Genomic DNA, 22,880 nt, shown 5'->3' on the forward strand with positions numbered 1-22,880 from the left:
TTGACACTCGGGATGTGTTCGCTGAATTGATCAATGAACATGGCCGCCGGGAAGCCTTCCTCAAGTTTACCCAATGTATGTAGTCCTCAACCACGCCTGGTCTCCTCTGCACTCATTTTTGCTGCTTATTTATAATGTAATAATTCATTCTTCCCCATGCATTTTCAAAAGGGTTTTTGCATTGTCTTTTTACGAGGTCAGATTTTAAATTGATGCTTAAACTTACCACACCACTTGCCCTCACTATGGGAGCCTTCAAGTCTGGAAAAACATTCTCCAAGTACCACTTGAAGCTTTTGCATTTTAGTTTCTTTCGAAGTTCCCGTTGTTGAGTGAGGTTTCCGACATCTAACCCTTGGTCTATGAGGTGATCTCCATGGCCGTAGAAGAGGTCCTTGTACTCATCAAGCCAGACCTCAGCCACCCTCACCAAGTTCCGTTCCACTGTCTTCATCCGGTCTTTGGGGAAGGAATATGGATTGTCATTTCGGAATATGTGGCCCACTCGGGAACAGGGAATGATCTCAATTTCGCCACCACACATCCACACCTGGAACAATTTGATGACACGCACCAATTATCCAGTGATTGTCCACAAATCATGGGCAATTAATGACAAGAAGCCACCTGGCAACTTTTTCCCCCTGTTGAAGTACTATTCTTCACTTCTGAAATCCTTTTCAACAGAAAATTAAACTCAACAGGTTTATTTAGTTTTGTATATTGCTGTGGACCATTTTAGGATTATTAAAATATATATATATTTCTCTTTTCCTATCCTGTGTAAATCTTGTTTTTTTCTAAAAATATCCTAACAGAATCCCAATGTATGAAATATGTAACATGAGTTCCTGCTTTAGTCAGATCAAGGAAAGGAATATATATTTCCATTTTTTCAATGTCCCCTTCTCACATCTTGGAATGATCTGTATGACTTGTGGACACAACTGAAGACAATTCTTCCTGATCAAGAGCTTCCTGATCAAGAGTACCCCTGTTACTATATACGCCCCACTCCATAGGAAATCAGGTGCTTTGGATGCTCTCCACTATGGCTGCTGGCACCGCTTTCTCAGATATGAATCAATGGTTATATAAATATCCAGAGTTATCTGAGACGTCCTAAGATGCTGTACTATCGCCTGTTGGTGGCCTTCCCTAGTAGCTCTTTTTATTCTTCTGTCACTTGTGCTCTCCAAGACGGCCCGTTACTAAACAATTTCGTTATTTCTAATATATTAGAAAAACCTATGAGAGTAATTTTGTGTCAAGTATGCATCCCACAGCATTTACACTGAATGGCAGACAGTTATTTTCCCCACATTCAGATGCAGAAACCATGTTGTGAAATATGAGGGAACTCCAATAAACTTCATGAGAGTTATTGATTCTTCCAAATTCAATCTGGAATATGAAGACATTAATCCAGAGGCCCTAATATTTCTGTGAAGTTTCCTCCCAGAGGCAGTAACATATCTGATTGTATTAGTAAAATGAAACTGTTTAAAAATGATAAACTCTTAATTGTAAAGAGAATTTGAGAAACACTTGGTGATACCTTGAAAGAGAGCTCCATATTTTCTCCACCCCAAACATCGAGCCCAGGATCGTATGTTCCAAGTTCAAAAAAGTATTTTTTATCAATAGAAAATAATCCACCTGCCATGACGGGGCATCTACAAAAAGAAAATTTGTTTTTTAATCTTGCATGTCATGGGAGCTCAACTTTTAGAGTGGGTTCCCTACTAGGAGGCATTTTAGAATATTTACCAAGTATGGGGAGGTCTTGAAAGAAGTCACTCAGCATCTAAGTGACAAATTCCCTGGTTTATGTGACAGAACTTGATTAGGGTCAGCAAAGATGGGGCCTGGAACTAGGATTCTTACTTGTCATGTATGCTCTGACACAAATTCTCCAGAGATGTTATTTTTAATAACAGTTATTTAGTGCTGTTTAGGGAAGACCTGGCAGGCACTGTTGTAAGTGTTATATATGTATTAACTCAGGCCTCACAAAAATCCTGTATGTAACACTAAGACACTACAACCCAGAAAAGGTAACGAAGTTTCCTAAGGTCACAGACTGGTAGGCTGTACATCTGGGGTTCAAATTTGGGTGATTTGGCTTGACTCTATGATTTCTCCCCCGCTATACTGCCTCAACTGTACACAAACTTTACTGACAGCTTGTTATGTGGCAAACACTTTTTAAAGCGCTTTATATATAGTATTATCTGATTTAATTCTCAAAACAATCCAAGAGGTAGCTACTTCTGTTAGTCTTAAAGTAAAAATGAGGAAACAGAGACTCAAAGAGGTTAAGAAACTTTTTAAAAGTCACCACTAGTACCTAGTAGAGTTCAGATTTAAACCCAAAGGGTCTGACTCCAGAGCCTTCACTGCTGTTATTGGTCATGGGGAACAGAAACTACACTTGAGTCAGCAGTTAGACAAGGCAGTCATCACTTCCCATGGTGGTCACCATGGAGCCAGCTGAAAGCGGTTTGTGTGGAGAGCCTGCCTTGCTTTTAGGCTGTACAGCAATCTCAAGGGTGAAGTAATTCCTCCTGCACACTTACCTCCCTTCCCCGTGATTTAAGTGCATATTCTATCTGTATCCCAAATGTCCTTTCCAGATTATCCAGAATGTATTCCCTTTCTAACATTATGTTGAATATAATCTGAATTTAATCACTACATTGACCCTCAAAATGGGAGTCTGAAAAAGGCAAAGAGGTTCTTTAGATGTAAGATCAGAGCAAGATTATTAAATCCAGGAAGATCTGTGTTTGAATCCCAGTTTCTTCTTGTACAAGCTGTACATCCCCAGGAAAATTACTTAACTCTCTTAAGTCTCAATTTCCTTATCTCTAATGGGAAAACCACAACCTCTCTCCTAGGGTTATAGAGAGGTTGCACAGTGCTTAATAAATGGTCATACTCTTACTTTGCTTGCTAGGAGTATCAATTGTGAAAAGCATCACATCTGGCAGGATATGAGGTGTGTTTTTCTGAGGGGTAAGTTCAGGAAAAGGATGCTGCAATGCACAGGCTGGGCTCAGGCTTTCTTTGGGGACTTGCTGGCTTATGTCTACTCACGTTCTCTCTCCAACAGGGAAAGCTTCAGGGCTCCCCCTGCTCTGCCTGAGGCTGGCTGAGTGCTCGTCCTGCAAGTCTAGACTTTGGGGGAAGTGTTAGGAAGCTCCCGCCACTTTGGCTTCAGGTCTAAGCTGTGTTCTTCAATGCAGTTTCTCCAGCAGTAAAGCCCCAATTATCATTCGCATCCAGCTTCTGTGTCTCTTTCTCAATTTATTCACAGAATTTGGCACCCCTCCCACAGAAAGTACAGGATTAGACTCAAAAAGAATTAGACTTGAGGATATGGGGAGGGGGAAGGGTAAGCTGTGACAAAACGAAAGAGAGGCATGGACATATATACACTACCAAACGTAAGGTAGATAGATAGTGGGAAGCAGCCGCAGAGCACGGGGAGATCAGCTCGGTGCTTTGTGACCGCCTGGAGGGGTGGGATGGGGAGGGTGGGAGGGAGGGAGATGTATGAGGGAAGGGATGTGGGAACAGATGTATATGTATGACTGATTCACTTTGTTATAAAGCAGAAACTAATTAAAAAATAAATAAATAAATAAATAAATAAATAAGAAAAAAAGAATTAGAATGATATCTCTATTACTGTTATTTACTCTTAATTTTTACTCATGTTGACTTTAATATTATGTGTGTTTATATAGCATTTATGCAGCACATTTAAGTGGCTTATATTTCTTAGTTTGCAAATCCCAGAGAACAGGAGTAGTGTTTGTGAATTTCTCTGGTTCAGGGCTGGATAGGGTGCAATTGCCCACTGAAAAGGTGAGTTTTGGTTGTGGGAAACTAACTTCTTAGGAAAAATTTTTTTTTGCTTTTGGTCATTTATTGGCTAGAACTGTAATTCTTGGTGTTCTATAGATGGACAGCATATACTTGTTTTGTGGGATTGCTTCCTATGCCTTTATAAAAAAGACACATGATGCCTTCCTAATCTTAAGTTTCACACACTTACCTTATTATATCAGTTTCTTTAATTTTGTTTTTTGCAACAACGTCTGGAGGAATTGTTCTCCAACCAAAGTTCATTGGCCACACAAAGATGCCTCTTTGAAAGTTGTCCACTGTCATGTAACTAGTCCAGGAAAAAAAACCAAAGTGTTACCTGAGATCATACACATACACTTAATCAACCCGACATCATGTCTTGTGCAAGTGAATGAAACAAGTGCCTACGCAGATGATTTTAGATCATCACAAACTTTTTAACAACGTTTCAATAAAATGTATGAGTATAATTTGCATCAGTGACTAACTGGCTGGATTGCTCACTTTTAACTTACACTTCTCTTTTAATAATGTTTTGACCATTTTTGAGGAAAAAAAACCCACTTAGGAATATATGTGTGTATGTGTACATATATATATGTATACATATAGATACCACAAAAAGAAAAACTAATCTTAAGGAAAATAAATATTTTGGGGTTCAGCTGAATAGAAAGAGGAAAGACCTGGACAATGAGTATAAGTATTTATTGGCATTAAGGGTTAAGAATTTGTGATGATCAAATAAACAATTGGATTGATCAGCTTTTATCTCAAGATATCTATCATGTATTTCCATTTATTTAAACAGATAAATTGTGTATTACTTAGATTTGCAAAAATGTACATATTAAGAGTATGACCAGTACTTCCTGCTGCTGGTTAAAACTCACTTAAGTATCTTGTGGAATATGACAATATTACCTCATATCCTTATCATTGATGACTTCAATTACTGGACAGGCTACCTTCTTTCTACTTAAATAAACCCTTTCCAGAAGAGGTTCCAACCAACCAACGTTACATTCCACGTGAGAATCTAAGAATGTCAACACGTCACCTACAGAGCCAGAAAAAAAACAATTATTTGAAAATGCAATACACTGAATGTGTGTACTTCACATTCAAAGGTCCTGGGGATTGATCCAGAAATGTGGTTTTAAAGGCAGTAGACTTTTCTTCTCACTGAATTTCTTCCTTGGCTCTCTAATTTCATTCCATAATGAAATGAAAGAAATTTTGTTTCTAGCAGTCCCTTGGGGCAAGCATTATTTATGTTTGGAAAAATATTGATCAGCCACTTAGAATGCGGAGCCAAGGCTCTGAAGGGAATATTTAGTATTAAAGTTAGTTGCTTTTGTCCCTTGTAAGGAAGGTGGGTCCCATTAACTCTGGGGTGGAGGACTGGGTCTTTGTTTTGCAGAAGACAAGGAAGAGTTTGAGATTCCAAGTTTGGCCTTAGGAATAATGAAGAGGAAATATTGCTCCACATTATAGGAGTGAAAAGGAATTAAAGTGGGGGAACTAGTAAGACTAGGAGGTAGTTTTAAAAGGGTTACAGAGGGGGGAATGGGGAGTTGTTTAATGGGTATAGAGTTTTAGTTTCATGAGATGAAAAGAGTGCTGGAGGTTGGGTGCCCAACAGTGTGAATGTACTTGACAGTGAACTGTACATTTGAAAAATTGTCTGTCCTTGTTGGGCACAGACCCCCCACTTATACTTAGGTTACTGCTTAGGATACTGCTTAGAACTTAGGATACTGCTGCTAGCACCAATTAGTGCTGGAGCATTGTGCTTAGAGTTCCTTGATGAATGTGGACCTGCTGTCCATTTAATTTTACAGAATGATTTATAAGTGGTGGTGAGGAAATCACGTGTCTTCCCTGCAGCAGAAACAAGTTGTAGAAATTTACAGAAAGACTGTTGCTCTTCAGGAGACCTGAGAGCTGGCCAGAAGTTAGATGTCACTTGTTGTCCACATACTAAAAGTTAGCCAGAGAGTTACAGTTTTGCCTTATTATTTTGTAGAAGACTCTTTCAGACTCTCAGAGAACCTGATATTACTCTGAGACCAAATGTGGCTAACTCGACTTCTGTTTCTGCATGTCCTTGGATATCTGATCTCAACCTTGCCTGTGGCTTCACTTCCCTCCTCTCTGAATCCTAAAGGGTAAGTCTTTGGGAAGCAGTAGCTGTCAAGGCCTGTCAGATTCTGGATTCAGAGTCTTATCTTTGATCTCTTTGTTTGGTCAGGCATTCTAGAGAAGATTTCTACACTGGTATCTTTGCTGACCTCTGATTATAGAGACTCTTCAAATCCACCGCAGGCTGCTGCCTATGCTCTACTTGTGAGGTCAGGGGAATGCCTGGGAGAGTTTGGGAGGACTCACTAGGCTGGCCAGCCCTGCTCAGTGCCATCCTTAAATGGTCCCTGAATTACATCCTTGACTAAATCTGGTACAGGACCTCCTGAGTTCCCTTAAACTCTCCACAGTGTTCAGGTGCATTTCAGGGCAGTTGGATTTATCTTTAGATGAAGCTGTTATTAACCCCATCAAACAGACATTTCTGCTTCTTTCCAAACTCAGACATCAGCCCTCCACTAATGTTGCTCAAAGTATGGGCCGTAGACACTGCCATCTATAGGGAGATAGGGACAGAAATTGAGAACAAATATTTTGAAACTTTATAGCAGTTTGCCAGAGTAATTGGTTAATTTATTGTCTATTTCATATACATGTGTGTTATATATACACACACATATATAATTATGTATATATCTATATGTGTGTATGGATGTATGTATATATAATTGCATATATAGCTATTTTTTCCCCATTTCTTTTTTAGGTAATTCATTTTTACTATCATTTATAAAGGTGTCCACAAAAAATGGAAACGAAAAGAAGTCCTTCTGTGATAGTTTGGGAAGTCACTCTCTGCTGCATAGTGGCAAGCAATTAAGATGCACCTCACTGAAGTTTTTCATAGTTGTGCCCCCTTAGTGAGTCATTAAAACAATTTATTGGGATTGGCTAGAATCTAAAAAAAATAAATAAAACAGAAAAGAAGATATTAGAATCCTTCATGCATTTCTTAACCTGGGTCATGGTCAAAAGAGTTTGAAAGTTACTAAACTAAGGCTGAGCTAATGTGTTCAAGGGTGTTAATGAATGACTGAGAAACAAATTTACACTTTTACATTTGGGTTTACTAAATTCAAAGAAATCATTTTATGGTGTAACTACAAGTTACTGAGAAGGCCAATGGCAATAACTTTGATCAAGTTCATCGCACCCCTTCTGAAGGTGGCCTCTCATACTGTCTAACAATTTGGGCTGTTCTGGAGATCATTACCAGCAGGCCTTGTGCTCCAGGCAGGCAGAGAGACAGTTTTTATAAGCAACATAGTTTTGGTCCTGTATTCATCAGCTTTCTCTATATAGATGTCTAATTTTCATCTCAAACTGAGATGGACAAAATCAGAGCTCAGTTGCAATCCTAAACCTGTTCCTCTGGTCATAGCCCCACCATCCACCAACTTGTTCAGATTCCAATCCTAGGGTTTTTTGTTTTTTGTTTTTTGTTTTTTTGGTACACGGGCCTCTCACTGCTGTGGTCTCTCCCGTTGTGGAGCACAGGCTCCGGACACGCAGGCTCAGCGGCCATGGCTCACGGGCCCAGCCGCTCCGCGGCATGTGGGATCCTCCCGGACCAGGGCACGAACCTGTGTCTCCTGCATCGGCAGGTGGACTCTCAACCACTCCGTCACCAGTGAAGCCCCTAGGGGTTTTTTTGACTTCTCATATTAACACTCTCTTCACATCTTACCTGATGGCAAGTCCTGTAGGCTCTGTGTCCACAGTAATTCTAAATCTGACCACTTCCTCTATCTGCCCTGGTATATTTCTGGTACCTGGACAACTACAGTAGCCTCCTAACTGGTCTCCCTACGTCCTCTCTGACTTCCCTAATGTCTATTCTCTACAAAATGGCCAGAATGAGCTTTTAAAATCTAAGTCAGACCATTTTATTCTCCTTTTTAATGTCCTTCATTGGCTTCACATTATACCAAGAATATCACCTGCATTTCTTAAGTGACTCAGAAAACTTTACAGAAGACTGCCTTTGCCTTTCTCCCCAAATGCATCTCTTACCACTCCCTCCATGGTCAGCACCCATCAGCCATACTAAACTTCTTTCTTTAATTTGAATCTACAGAGCTTGTTTCTGCATTGAGACATTTGCATTTCTTGTTCCTTTTGCCTGGGAATGTTCATCACACAGATCTCAGCTCAAAAGTTATCCACTTGGACTATTTCTTGACTATTTTATTTTTGTATCATTTGTGGATAATTACTTTCCAAAGGAAATCAAATGGAGAATTTCATTAAATTTTTCCAAATTCAGTCCATAATTAAGAATCTTAGCTGTCACCACAACGCCCATGTTGGTGTGATGTGCTTGTTGTCAATTTAAAACTTCCATTACAGAGAGAAGAAATCTGTTAGCAAACCAATGGGATAAGAAAAGTTCCAAATCTGGGGTCTAGTTGCAAGACAGTGAAACTCAGGTGAGCAGATAATTCGGTATCAGACAATGCTTGAATCCAAGCTGGTGGAGCTCTGCAATGCTATGGCTTATGGGGCAGAGCAGTGGCTAAATGTCTAGAAGCAACAAAATGTAGTAGAAACGAGTGTAGGTTCTAAAGTCAAGGTTTCTGGGTTCTAATCCTGGCTCTACCACTTACTAGCTGGGAGAACTTGTCACAACTTCAGTGTGCCTCCTTATTCTCACCTATAAAATGAGGGAAATGATTGTACCTACTTCATAGAATTATTGTAAGGATTAAGTCAATTAGTATAGGAAGTGTGTAGAATGGTACCTAGTACATAAGGTCAACTATTATTATGGGGTACAAGTGCATCCAGAGAGGATGTGAAAATGAACCAAAATGTTTGATGCTATTTTTAGAATACTTATGGAGAGAAAAGATATACCTTCTCCCCCATTCACCCACTAATACCCACACACTAAAAAGAGGTGAGGAAAAGAAGGCATGTTGCTCTTTGAGAAGAGAGGGCAATTGGAAGAGCAGACAAAAGTCAGGGGAGAGAGAATTAATTCTGAAGTTCTCAAAACCGATGGGGTCAGGTCAAAAAGTCACAGGATTGAAGGGGCGCCTAGTGGTCAAATTTGGATGATTGGAGCACACACAAAAAAATATGAATACTAATACTAATGCTGATAATATACACATTGACTTTTTTTTTTTTTTTTTTTTTTTTTTTTTTTGCAGTTCGCGGGCCTCTCACTGCTGTGGCCTCTCCCGTTGCGGAGCACAGGCTCTGGACGTGCAGGCTCAGCGGCCATGGCTCACGGGCCCAGTCGCTCCGCGGCATGTGGGATCTTCCCGGACCGGGGCATGAGCCTGTGCCCCCTGCATCGGCAGGCGGACTCTCAACCACTGCGCCACCAGGGAAGCCCCACATTGACTTTTAAGGCATAAATCCATAGTGATGGGGGCATAACAGGGGGTTAGAAAGGAGGAAGAGAGAGAGGGAGAGAGGGGAGAGAGAGGCAAAGAGAAAAAGAAAAAGATGTCTTCTTTACAATTTGAATGCCATCTATAAAAGAAGAAGGAATGAGAGATTTAGCCAAACAGTTTTGCAGTCCTCAGTATAATAATTGATTCAAGCAATGATCATCAGTGGCTGCTAGATTATTGGATAAAATGTTGTGAGGGCAGACTTAGAGAATGAACTTATGGTTACCAGAGGGGGAAGGGTAGGGGGGGAGGGATAGACTGGGAGTTTGGGGTTGACATGTACACATTGTTAAACTTAAAATAAAACGCCTTTCCATAAGAAATTTTAAAATATAAGAAAGAATGTTAGCAGTGAAAAATAAATGTTGTGAGGAAACAGAATACTCACATGGATCAAAGTATCACCCACAAATTACTTCCTACTCTGAGGAAAACTCTAGCTGTCAACATCTTTACCAAGTGCTTAAAATTAGTATCACCAACACTGGGACGACCTGACATCATGTGTCTCTTGATGTGAAGTGATAAGAAGTCCACAATTCCCATCACCTATGTAATAGAATTCTATATGGTATTCATGAAAAACATCCTGTGAGATAACAGTGAGAACATTTCCGAACATGGTCAATTGCACGAAGTAAATGGCCTGTACTCTTCAAAAAAAAACAACTCAAGGGTAAGTAAGCAATATATGTGGACTTGTCTATTTTAGACTGAGAGACTAGGAAGACCAAGCAACCAAATGAGTTCATGACACTGAATTAGACTTCTAATTTCAAAAGTGAGAAACAGTTATTAAAAAATGGGGGAGCAATGAGGAAATTTGAAAAGGTCATTTATTAGATGATATTTAGATGATGAAAGTTGTGCTAATGTAAGAGAATGTCTCTGTTCTTCAGAGATGTCTACTGAGGTACTTAGAGATATGGTGTCATGATGTCTGTAAATTCCTTTTCAAAAGTTCAGAAAAAGAGTGTATGTATGTATGTGTCTGTGTATGTGTGTGATGAAGCACGTAAAACTTTGTGGCATGAAATGATGGATATATGAGTGTTCACTGTATTATTATTATTTCAAATTTTCTGTATATTTGGGAAACAAACTAAAATAAAAGTGTAACCAAAACAAAAAGTTAGCAGCTTCTTACCTGTTGCGTTCTGTGCCCCTGCCAGCCTGGCTCTTATTAAGCCATGTCTCTCTTTGAGGTGAAGAATCCGAACTTTTGGAAACTGAGACATGTATTTATCCAAGTTATCTTTCAGGTAGTCTATATCAGGGAAAGGATAGACAAGGAAACACTTTAATTAATGAGATCTGGACCATACCAGAAGTGCCTCTTCAATATCAAATTCCCAAAACTATGACATTTACTATAGTCACTAAACTTTATTCTTTGAGCCATGATGTCATTTTCTTGGATGAATTTTTCTCTGGGTTCAATACTCTAAGCTCTCCGTTTTCCCGAAACCCGAATCCGTCTTTTCAGTGTAGCCAAGTTACCGAGAGGAAGGCTTGCCTTTTCTGAGGACTTGTCAGGACAGGTACAAATTCACCTTGAAATAAATAAAGCTCAGGTTTCTGCACAACCTTTTCCCCTTGCTAAGGCCCCTTCTAAGACCTAAGGGAGAGACTAAGCATTGTATGCAAAGTGAAAAACTTGCAAAAGAAATATATTGTAACTGCAATTGGCTAAGACCACTGTCACTTCCTACTATGACACCCCCTTTATCACACATCTGCTCTCTTGCTCTTTTGGGGGGTTTCGTGGGGTATATTTATGTAGCTTGCAGTTACTTCTATGTGCAATTAAGTTATTGACATATCCCAGGTAGGAATGGCTTCTAGGAATACTTCTGCTGGTAACTTTTCTACTAATTGTGAATTCTTTTTCTTAAAGAGGACCCCATAGAAGCTTTGGGTCCCACAAAATCCGAATAGGTCATTCCTAAAGGGACTATTATCTGCTTGGTAACTAGATGCTATTTCTGTTTATGCTATCGAGACCACTTCTTAAAATTTTCAACCAGTTTTCTTTAGGTATATCCCTGCTCCTGGAGCTCAGTGTGACCCTGGTAGGTACTCTGAGGCTGAGGGAAATGGCTCCTGTCCTTGGGGTCATGACCAGGGCTAAGCTGCTCTATTAAGATAGTTGTCTCTTTGCTGTTTTCTAAAATTTTCTGAAGTGGGTTGCATTTTGGGAATTTGTAATGTGGTCTAGGACCTTTGGCAGTCATGGGACCATTTACATACAAAATTTTTTTGACATTCCAAAGAGAGAGACTCTTCACTGTAATAAACACAAAAGTAAAGACAGTGGTGGATTCTGCCTTTGAACTCTGTTGGAACCTCATTTTTCTTGTCCCTTTGGCAATCTGTCTTCTCAACACTTAGCTGAACATATAATAGGCTTTGCTCTTGAAGAAGAGGACATAGGCCTTCCATTTCATTGTTTACTGTAACTCTAGCTATTATCAGTAGGAAAGACATCCCGTTAATTATGGAGTCTTTGCTTGTTAGGTTCCATAAAAAGTTATTTATGCAATTGTAGAGAACATCTTATGGTCTCTGGAAATTCAAGGAGCTGTAGTTAGAAAATCACTTCTACATGGTAAAGAAGTCATAGCTAAAGGGAAGTCTGCGGTGGCTAGTTGAACAAGGCCCTGGATAGTTGTGCTGAATTTCTGTATCCCATAGACATTTGGACTTAGGCCTCTAAGGCACAACATGAAAAAATGATTTGGCATTTGTAAAATGTTTATCAAATTATCCTGTAATTTTTGTAATTTCCATCCAAACTGCTATTACCTTATATCAAAGTTTGATTTTCCAGGGGGTAGTTTTCTTACCTTTGGTGCTGAAGTCATCCACCAGCAGAATCTCCTTAATGAGGTGCGGAGGAGAGCGGTTGAGGACACTATGAACAGACCTCAGGAGAGTGGACCACACCTCATCCACAAAGCACATGATGACACTGGTGGTTGGGAGGTTATTGTGTACAAGTTGCTCTGCACACCTGGGCCATAACACAAGCAGAGCACAAAAGATGTGCCAACAAGATCCACAAGGTGGTTTTAAAAGTCACAGAGTGCAATTGTCTGTAAATACACATACACTCACACTATCTATCCATGTATCTATCTATCTATCTATCTATCCATCCATCCATCCATCATCTATTTATATCTTTATCTTTATCTATCCATAAGATGACTTTCTCATGTGCTTTTGTTGGGGAGAGTTATAAACAAAATAAAAGAGCAGAGGAAGGATACCAAAGGACAATTGTTGCTATAAGAGGCCTAGACATGCAAGACATGAGAATGGCCTGTGGAGGCATTACCCTGTAGTGGAAATGACGTAGGCTTTGCAGGTAGTTAAGACACTACTTTGAAGCCCACAGCCAATATTTCTCAGATATTTGTCTATTGATACTTTACTTAATCTCTCTGTGCCTCAGTTTCCTCATCTGTAAAGTGAGGTAATGGTTCTTATTGAACAGAGGTTTACAGCTTAGCGAGAATGCACATAAAACGTCTAGCACAGTTTCTGGGCACAGGAATTCACCAAATGGTAGCTATTGCTATCCTAATTAGGTTATATACCACAAGAGAACATGCCTATTCTCTTATTTAATGTTACTTAATTAACATTAATTCAGCTAATGCTACCAAGTAGCTTATGATTGCCTTCCCACTTGGCCGTCAACCAAATGCCAAAGAAAATATTGTTTCCCACTGCATGTGAATGTATTTATGGATATAGATAATATGTATTCTATACTAATTAAACTCTTAAATAGCTAGCTTCTCTATCTATTTAAGGGGTCTTTGCTGAGACCCTCTGTGCTACAGGGTAGCCACAGTTGAAATAATTTTGCTGGCATGGAAGTGAGACAATGGCTACAGTGGGAGTTGGTATTCAGGTGGGATGTAATTGGTCTTGGGATTTCTCCATGCCCTGAAGTGCATTGTGCCTCACTGCTGACATTCTTCCATCTCCCACCTGAGTAACTCTTCACAGGATGGAACCCAGTGGAAACTCACAAAGAGTATTTGCCATATTTCTAATGCAGCTACTCTTAGTAACGTGATAGTTAAATTACAGTGATCATAAATAAATATTATCAGCCTTCTGCATTATTTCATTTTAAACCTCAGACTAACAGCATCTCTTCCCCTTTTTATAGAAGAATAATTGAAATCATGGGGAGTCTAGTCCATGATTAGACTGTTAGTAAATGGCAGAGTTGGGACTCTAGCTCTGGTCCAGTTTGGCTCCAGAAATAACTATTCAGGAAATATTAAGTCCACAAGAATAAAAGCAGCTGGCTGTACATGTGGCATTTTGTGGGAGCAGGTACTTCTGCCAGACAACATAACTACACTGTGCTTAGTCTGAAAAAAAGAAATAGATAAGAGTAAAAGCCATAGAAAAAAACACATTAGAATGGCACTTTGCAGTTGTAAAATACTATTATGTACATAGTTAAATTCAAACTTTATAACAACTAATTGAAATATATACTATTATACTTTTCTTCAAATAGAGCAAACTGAAGCTTAAGAAGTTAAATGAACTACCAAATGTAACATCCTTCACTGGAAAGAATGTATATGAGAATGTGAACAAATAGTTTAATCCAGATCTAGGTCATCAGAGAAAATGAGGTAAAAAGGAAAGTGGTAGAGGATTTTGAAGGTACTGGGGAAGTATGGTTAAATATTCCATCTTGGGCTCTAAGTTCGGAAAGAGGAAGTAAAGCTAAGAGGAGTTTATTGGCCTGAGTGAAAGGAAGAGTATAGAAAACATCAGTGACCTCCTGTGACTCTCTCATCTCTAATTTTATAGTGTAAATGAATGGGAAATGCACATTTCACACATAAATATTCTTTACAACATTTGGTCCAGAAAAAAATAAATCAATTCTAAAAAGGAAGGGTAGTATATATAAGTCCATGCCACTCTCTCTACTAAATGTAAAATAGCTAGCTAGTGGGAAGCAGCCGCATAGCACAGGGAGATCAGCTCGGTGCTTTGTGACCACCTAGAGGGGTGGAATAGGGAAGGTGGGAGAGAGGCCCAAGAGGGAGGGGCTATGGGGATATATGTATATGTATAGCTGATTCACTTTGTTACACAGCAGAAACTAACACACCATTGTAAAACAATTATACTCCAATAAAGATGTTAAAAAAAATAAAATAAAAAGGAAGGGTCAGCTGCACAAATTCTGCCTGAGCCATCTGAATCAACAGGCCTTAGCTGTGAAGTCCTAGAGCTGCTTTATTATTAAAGTTAGGTCGACTTTAGAAACATCTAGTTACAAATGAAAATACATTGGGGAGAGTCAACTAAGCAGGCTAACTCATGTTATATAACCAGGGAGATGAATCTTCTCATCTTATAAAACAGTCGATTTTTTTGGCCTCTTTTAGAAGAAAGTTCTAAGTGGTAATGTGAGCCAGTCTGAAATTGGAGGTTGAAAGAATGCTCAGGGATTTGAGAGGTTTGGGGAAGGCACCTCCCTTTACCAAATACCTGCTCCTTCTTCCCTCCTTTGCTCTCCATTATCTGTTGTGATGCCTTAATTTCCCCATCAGGAGTCTATATAGGTAGATCGTGAAGGATTCCACTAGATCCAATGTGGATTTCTATCCCAGGAAATAATACCTCTGCCAGTTATGGACAAATATATATTTTAGATGCATTTGAGGAATCACATTGAAGATGACCCTGTGGAAGATTATGCTATACAGATCATATTGGTGCCTGGAAAAGGGGGTGGCATTAAAAGATGGGGAAGAGGGGCACAGAAGGATATGTAAGAGGTTTCAAATACAAAGTTTCATAGTGTGTCTTGGTTTGGGTGGCTGAGATGCCAGGCTACTATGTCATTTATAGGTACCTGGTTTCCTGCATTACTAAACAGGTTAAACATGTTTCCAGGTGTGTAGAAAACCCAGCATGCTTGTTTTGTTCAAAAGCACAGTGGGTCAGACTGGAAAGACTTTCAGCCTTATTAACTCTTGCATCATTCTTAAACATGGACTGTCATCTACTTCCCATAGGTGGTGAAACTGTTTCAAGTTATCCTACATTAACCCAGCTGAAGCAAATTTCCTTTCCTCCAGTTTGCCCATTGGAAACCTTTCTGCCATATTGTAGGGAGGAGTTGCAGCTCAAGTCAAGTCTAAGTTAAATGCAAGATATTTCTGAGTTTGTAATCTTTTTTGAGGTTAAGAATTCATATTTGTATTGTATATGCCCAGTCATCACACAAGTGAGGTACTTAGAGTCTACAGGCCTTGTGCCATACTTTAAAATTAACCCAACCTGTAACCTGTATGTTTGGGGGAAGTCTAGACTGAGATTACTGTAGTCCGTCCAGGTACTAAAAATAAAGGGGGATTCTAATGTGGGGGGCTCCACTGTCCTGCACACAGTGGGTCCACTACTGTGTGGGAGAGAAACACTCTGGACTTGAGGAAGATGACTAAATACTGAGACCTTTCTGATACTTATTGGCTGCACGACTATGGACAAGTCACATAACTTTTCAGAACCTCAGTTTCCTCGCCGTTAGGATGAAGATTACAATGCCTTCATCACAGAATGTCTATAAAGATTTGATGAGATAATGGAGATAAAAATACTTCTGTAAGTTCCATGGTAAAAAACCCGTGCAAGGTCCTATGATTATGCAAAAGCACATGCACCCATTTCGACTACGTGCACTGCCCTTTTCCCAGGCCGTCCTTTAATCCAAATCTATCAAGGGCTCATCATCTACCAAGAGACTCAGAAAGTGATGCGTTTTGTCTTCTTGGTTTGTATGTGCTGAAGCCTCAGCCACTAACGTGATTTGTATGTAGCCTATCGAATAAGGAAGGTTTTAAATCAGATGATTGAGGAAATGATAATATTCCCTCATGTCTATGAATTTTTCATTTTTATTCCAAAACAGTCAAAATGGACTATGTGGGTCAAGTCTCAGTGTTCACAGGTTTGAACAGAAGGTCGAGGAGAATATTTTCTCAGCTTCTATTTGCAATTCAACTACTGCCTTCAGGGGCCTTCCCTCTCCAAGCTCTGGTATCTTTGGGAGGATCAGAAAGAGAATAGATCATCTAGCTGAGGAGCTCTGTCCAGAATTATATTCTTTTCTGCAAGACCTTAGAATTATTGAAGCTTCTTTTCCTCTCACTGATAAGAGGGTATAGTGATATAAAATTTTTACTTTTATGTTTTGTTCTTTCTAGGGTAGACTAGCCCTGACATTTAGTCAGAATTGCCTGACTACTAAGCTAGAAGTTTTCAGTCACACTCAGCACTCATACTCCAAAGGCTGAAGCTGTGTTTCCTGAGGTAACTGCCTACCCATCAAAGCTACTGGACTCAGGCTTAGAAATATAAGCCACCAGCATCAATATTCACCAGTTCAACAATAGTCTATTTTGAGCAGGCAGCTGTCAGAGTGAGGTAGGGATGGGAGGGAGAAGAGCAGGAGGTGGGGGCTTCCCTGGTGGCACGGTGGTTAAGAATCTGCCTGCCAATGCAGGGGACACAGGTTCGAGCCCTGGTCCGGGAAGATCCCACATGCCGTGGAGCAACGAAGCCAGTGTGCCACAACTACTGAGCCTGTGCTCTAGAGCCCGCGAGCCACAACTACTGAGCCCACGTGCCACAACTACTGAAGCCCACGTGCCTAGAGCCAGTGCTCTGCAACTAGAGAAGCCACAGCAATAAGCCCGTGCACTGCAATGAAGAGCAGCCCCCGTTCACCGCAACTAGAGAAAGCCCGTGAGCAACAATGAAGACCCAACGCAGCCAAAAATAAATAAATTAAATTAAAAAAAAAAAAGAGCAGGAGGTGGTGTGATGTGGCAGAGATAGTTCTGGGTGGAGGTTAGGGCGCCTTTCAGGTAGTTCTGTCTCTCCTGGGGTCTGTGACCTTGGGCAAGTCACTTCCTTCCTCAGACTTCTCTGTAACGCAGGGGACAGGATTAGAGTTCTTCTGAAGCTTCATCTAGTATTAACTTTCGGTGAGGCTCTATGTAATTTTAGCCTCATAAATGCTTCCCTCTGGGTCATGAGAGCCAGAGCAAAGGTAAATTAAAGTGTTGTTTTGGGCTTTAAATCTTTGGACATTTTCTCTCTGGTCCTTAGAAGCACCTTAACAAGGTCCTGCGTGATCTGGACTCTGCTTACTTCTATGGTCTCATTTCTACCCTCCCTGCTCTCCCCAACCCTATGTCAGATTTCCCTCGGTTTCTCAATGGATTATTCTTTTTACCCCCTTTGCCATGTCTCTAACTCCCTACCCCTTCAGGCTGCAGATGAAACACTTCTGCCCTCTCTCAGGCCAGGCTCCGCCTTTCTCTTCCTTGCCCCAGTAGTTTACTCTGCTTCTGAAGAACGTTTTCATGTGTTTGCCTTGAAGGCAGGACCCACCCTCAGATGTTAGATTGCAGAGTAGGTAGGCACTCAGAGATATTTGTCCACTGCTGAGCTGTGGTTGTTGGGCAGTTTTAAAGAGCCACCTTTGTTTAGTGCTGTATAGAAAATGATTTCCTGTAAATTTTCTCCCCGACAAGGTACCTGACGTGCAAAACTAATTCCCCTCATATACCTCTGACCCTGTCAACCTCCCTGCAGCTACCCACCCCGAGTATAAGGAAGAGAGATGTTTTAATTTCTGCTAAAGTCATATGATTATAAGGAAACAAAAGAAAGAGGAGCTGTATCCTATGGAAAGAGCACTAGAATTAGAAGTCAGAAAATTTTCTTGCTGGGACAGCAGACCTATCAGTTAATCTTTTAGAGCCTCACTTTTCTCGTCTGTAAATCATATGAGAGATAGTAGGTCTTTCATAGTGTTGTTGCGAGGATTGTTTAGAATAAAAAAACTCCACACACGTACACAATCACTGCCTGGAACATAACTAAGCACCTTTTTGGTGAGGCTCAGCAAGGGACAGATTCCCTTTATTCAGAGAGGCTTGGCAAACCCAGGAGAGGTAGAGGTGTGGATGGTCACTATAAGGGCAGAGCAGGTGGGGTGGGGAGAGAGCCGACCTGGTGTAGTTGAATTATTGCTGAGTGAAGAAGAATCAGAAGACTGAAGGTTGGATCCCAACCCTACCATTTATGAGCTGTGAGTCCCTGGGTAAGTTACCTTTCCCTGTGCTTTCTTCCTCATCTGTAGCACTTTATCAATCTGGCATGGCTGTTGTGAGGATCAAACAAGATGACGTACATGGAGAACGGAAGGTCCTAGCTGCCCAGCTCATGACAGGCAGTGAGCAAACAGGCGTGGAATGAAATGAACTGCCAGCAGCTGCATTGCCTGCTGCAATCTAAAACCTCAGCTTCCTCTCTAAGTCTCAGCTTCCCTACAGGTGAAGCTGGGACAGCGACAGTACCTGCCTTGAAGAATAATTTTAAGGAACAAATGAGAAGGCAAGTCATAAGGGCCTTTTTAAATACTGTACTCAAGTTTCTCTGCATTGACCCTTCTCACACATACCCGTACACCAACGTTTTAGAAGTGGGGCCAACTTAGAAGATACTTTAGTTTAGAATAATATAGATTTTTTTAAACATAAAGGAGACTCTAAAAAGCTCCCTTTATTCTGAAAGCAAACAACAAAACAGAGCTTCTAAACAAACAGTGCTATTTCTCCCCCATTTTCTGAGCCTTGAGCAAAAAATGTTCCCTTCTTGAAAGGCTCTGCTCTGAATGGGTCACCCAGAAGAGCCCAACAGGAGTTATTTTCTGGGAAAAGAGTACTCGGGGCAGTATCACCATAAGATTTTGATAAATAATTTTATGATGGTTAAACTGGACCCTGGATGAGGTGTGTAAAAAAGAAGTGTACACAGGTTCGAATTTCTACATTCACAAATTCCTCTCTCGCATAAATATTTCTAGGTCTCTGGCAGTATTTAGGAGACAAAGTCACGGATTTGCTTTAACATTTCTCAGTTTTACATTAATTAGGCACTGTTTTCTTCTCTTTGAATCAGTAGCAGAAGTGTGTTTTATATCCTCTGATCATCTCTCTCCTTATCATTCCCCTAGTTGTGGGGAGAGTGTGATAAGTAAAAATGTCAAAAGCTCTATAGTCATCTTTTGGCCACATTTAACCTTTGTCTTGTTATGGTCTAGCCTGCACCCTTTAAACAAAGTTTGCTTTATATTTCCAGCTTCCTGATACAACTTTTTAGTGAAATAGCACACTGTGCTCTAACACACATGAACACACTAATGTGCATGAACATGTACACAAACACAATTCAAAAGCAACATTGCTTTGTGTACACTCATGGAAGAGAAAGCAGGAAATAACCCTTTTAAATCCATCTTGTGAGATTTTTTTTCCCCCTGCCCTTGTTTGGTTTCTCAGGGAGGTCTCAGAGCTTTTCCAGTCAATTTTAGATAATGTTCTCCCATCACTATTAGTCACAAAAGCTATCTCATTTCACCAATTAAAATACTAATCTTATGTAAAACTAAGGACATTGAGCTTCATATAACAGTAAAGTTTCTCTTTTCTCTCAGCCTGATACACACATCTAGAAACATGAAGTTTGGAAGGCTATGTGGTCAGTTTACTTTCAGTAATTCATTAGTTGTGGTTTTTGACCTCACTAGGATTGGGAGAGTAGGGGAGAGGTGGAAATTTAGGTTCTATAAAGGTTTTTCTTTCCCCTCAGTAAATTGGACTGGTTTGTGACAAACGCACAGTGCTTTTGCTTTTCATATGTGCCAAAAGAAAACTCTCTTTAACTGTGTAGGAAGGAATCAAATGATTGGTTGACAGTCCCAGCTCTGGGCTAAGAGAATAGGCCCATTCTAGTTGCTTTATTGAGGGGCTTGCCAGAGTACTGTAGGAAAAGCAAAGCATTAAAATAAACAATTGGCTAACATCGTGATGACACAGCAGTGCTAGAAGAGCATGCTGTAATACTTACTGTCCTCTAAAAAACTAAATGTTGGCAGCAAACATGTCTTTGAGTCATTTTTCTCTAAATGCTGATTCAGGAAGTGCACTCTTAAAATAAGTTCATTTCTGGAGTTACATCTTCACTCTAGCTGCAGGCTACAGGACAGACGTCTCTAAGTAGAATTGCCCTGCATTTCCAGTAGATAGGACCATGTTTTACCAAAGCCTGTGTGTATGTATTGATTATTGCTGGCTAAAACAAACTTCAATAATTAATAGTAAGAACTGCAAGGATTAGCTTTTTATAAAGAAAGGGCTACATATGGAAATTTGAAATAACCGTCATAACAGTATTTTATCTGAAGCATATTTTATTTGTTTTTTTTTTTTTTTTTGTGGTACGCGGGCCTCTCACTGTTTTGGTCTCTCCCCTTGCGGAGCACAGGCTCTGGACACGCAGGCTCAGCGGCCATGGCTCACGGGCCCAGCTCACGGGCCCAGCTCACGGGCCCAGCTGCTCTGCGGCATGTGGGATCTTCCCAGACCGGGGCACGAACCCGTGTCCCCTGCATCGGCAGGCGGACTCTCAACCACTGCGCCACCAGGGAAGCCCCTTGAAGCATATTTTATAGGCAAAAATTCTAAGCAAAATGAAATTGTATTTTATTTACTGGCATAAAACATTCGCATAAATAAGATAAGGAGATTTTCATCCATTGAAAGTCAAAACATTAAAATGACAAGCCAAACAACAACAAAAATATGAATTAATGAATGAACATGAATTAATGAATAGACAATAGTGTTAGAATAGAATGTATTTACCTTAAACGAGACACTAACATATTCCATATATTCAAAATGAAAAATTAGGAAGTCATTATTAATTTGTAAAATGACTTCTCGCAAGCCTAATTTGAATAGTTATCTATCATTTATTTTTTAAAAAATAGTATCAATATTCAAAAATCATTTCAGAGAATCTTATCTTTAAAACCATATTGTGTAAACTTGTATCTTTTGAGTCCACAGCACTGTGCTCAGTGCTAAATGGATACAAAATAAAGTAAAAGACAGAGTTTCCTTCCTAAGCTTAGAATTTCACTAAGAAGTTGAAACAGATTCTCAAGGCCATGGTTAGTGAAGGACACATAGCAAGGAGTGTTTCAGTAACCAGGAGAGTGCATTAATGGTCATTGGAATTTAGAGGTCACAGTCAAATCATGGTCTAGATGGAGGTAAGATACAATTAGATTTTGAGCAATGTCAGGTCAAGATGTTCTAGGAGAAATGGTGAGGACTGTGAAAGGTGAGGATGGGGGGAAGCCGTGGAAAGGGACCAGTTAAGAAAAATATCAGTGGATGGTAACAAATGTGATGAGTAGAGAAAGATAATAAGACTAACTATCCTTATGCTGAAGGCCCACATTAGAGAGCATGTCACATGCAGCAAGCGACAGCCACACAGCAAGGGTCAGAAATCAGGGTGGCACTGAAAAGGACAGTGAGAATAATGCTAATGACAGACAGCAGTTTTTGTGCTTTTGGAAAAGGCCAGGACTATATCTCAACATCTCAGAAATGGTTCTTTGGGACTCAGGAGAAAAGGAGAGAAGAGCAGTTTGGGAAAAGAGAGTCTGATTTTAGAACAAGAGCAAGTGAAGTTGTCCTGGGAACGCTGCTTCTCTCTTCTCCTTCTCAATGTCAACCTCATCCTAGCATATCGGTTAAATCATCATCCTTAAGAACTATTAACTACTTATTATCTTTACTGAGGGGACCTAAATGTAAACAAACATACTAGCAAATCTATGGTTTTTATCCTTGTTTTGGTTCAATGTATATTCAATAGCCAGTTATGATACGTGAGTTATACTGTGTTAATCAATCCATAACGTGGATTCAGGGGAAATGAAAGAAGCAGTAAGGGGGATATTTCCCAGAACTCTTAAAATTTAAAGGTTCCAGTGGGTTGCTACCATAGCTAATTTTAAGGCCAGTCCTTACGCATTCTAATAGATTCTTTCTCTCTCTCTCTCTTTCTTTCTTTCTTTTTCTTTTTCTTTTTCTCTTTCTTCTTTCTTTCTTTCTTTCTCTCTTTCTCTCTTTCTTTTTCTTTTTGCCTCTCTCACATGCACGTGCATGCACACACACACACACACACATTCTTATTATATTCTATAACAATTTCCCCCATGCTGACTTTTAAAATTTATTATCTCAAAAAATCTTATTGTGTGTTTTCTTACGAGCATGTCATATACCTTTTGAGCAAAGCTGAAAAAAATAAAATCAAAGTAAGAGAACTTTAAATCATGCCAACCTGATGAATCAAATGTTTTTCATTTGTATTTTCTTCCAAACTTTATCCATATGAATACATAATTTGCACATACTTGTAGTCAGAGTGTTTGGGTAAAAGAAAAGGAAAATAATTTATTCTCTTTCCTGTAAGAATGGCACAAAAGGGGTTCTGTACACAGGATCCCTGATGGCTTAAAACTGTCAC

The 22,880-nt window shown here is 39.9% G+C and overlaps 1 protein-coding gene across 1 annotated transcript in view; it reads right to left on the bottom strand.

Annotated features, from left to right (window-relative positions):
* Positions 1-22,880, bottom strand: part of GALNT5 (polypeptide N-acetylgalactosaminyltransferase 5) — a 40,482-nt gene that overhangs the window by 13,378 nt on the left and 4,224 nt on the right. The window contains exons 2-7 of the mRNA XM_081241582.1: positions 12,272-12,438; positions 10,573-10,692; positions 4,801-4,936; positions 4,064-4,183; positions 1,559-1,676; positions 227-550 (exon numbers count right to left, since the gene is read on the bottom strand). Coding sequence (XP_081097708.1) covers positions 227-550; positions 1,559-1,676; positions 4,064-4,183; positions 4,801-4,936; positions 10,573-10,692; positions 12,272-12,438 — 985 coding nt within the window. The remainder of the gene's footprint in view (positions 1-226; positions 551-1,558; positions 1,677-4,063; positions 4,184-4,800; positions 4,937-10,572; positions 10,693-12,271; positions 12,439-22,880) is intronic.

The sequence above is a fragment of the Mesoplodon bidens genome (genome assembly GCF_964165515.1).
Source record: "Mesoplodon bidens genome assembly, chromosome: 8".
Lineage (NCBI taxonomy): Eukaryota > Metazoa > Chordata > Mammalia > Artiodactyla > Ziphiidae > Mesoplodon > Mesoplodon bidens.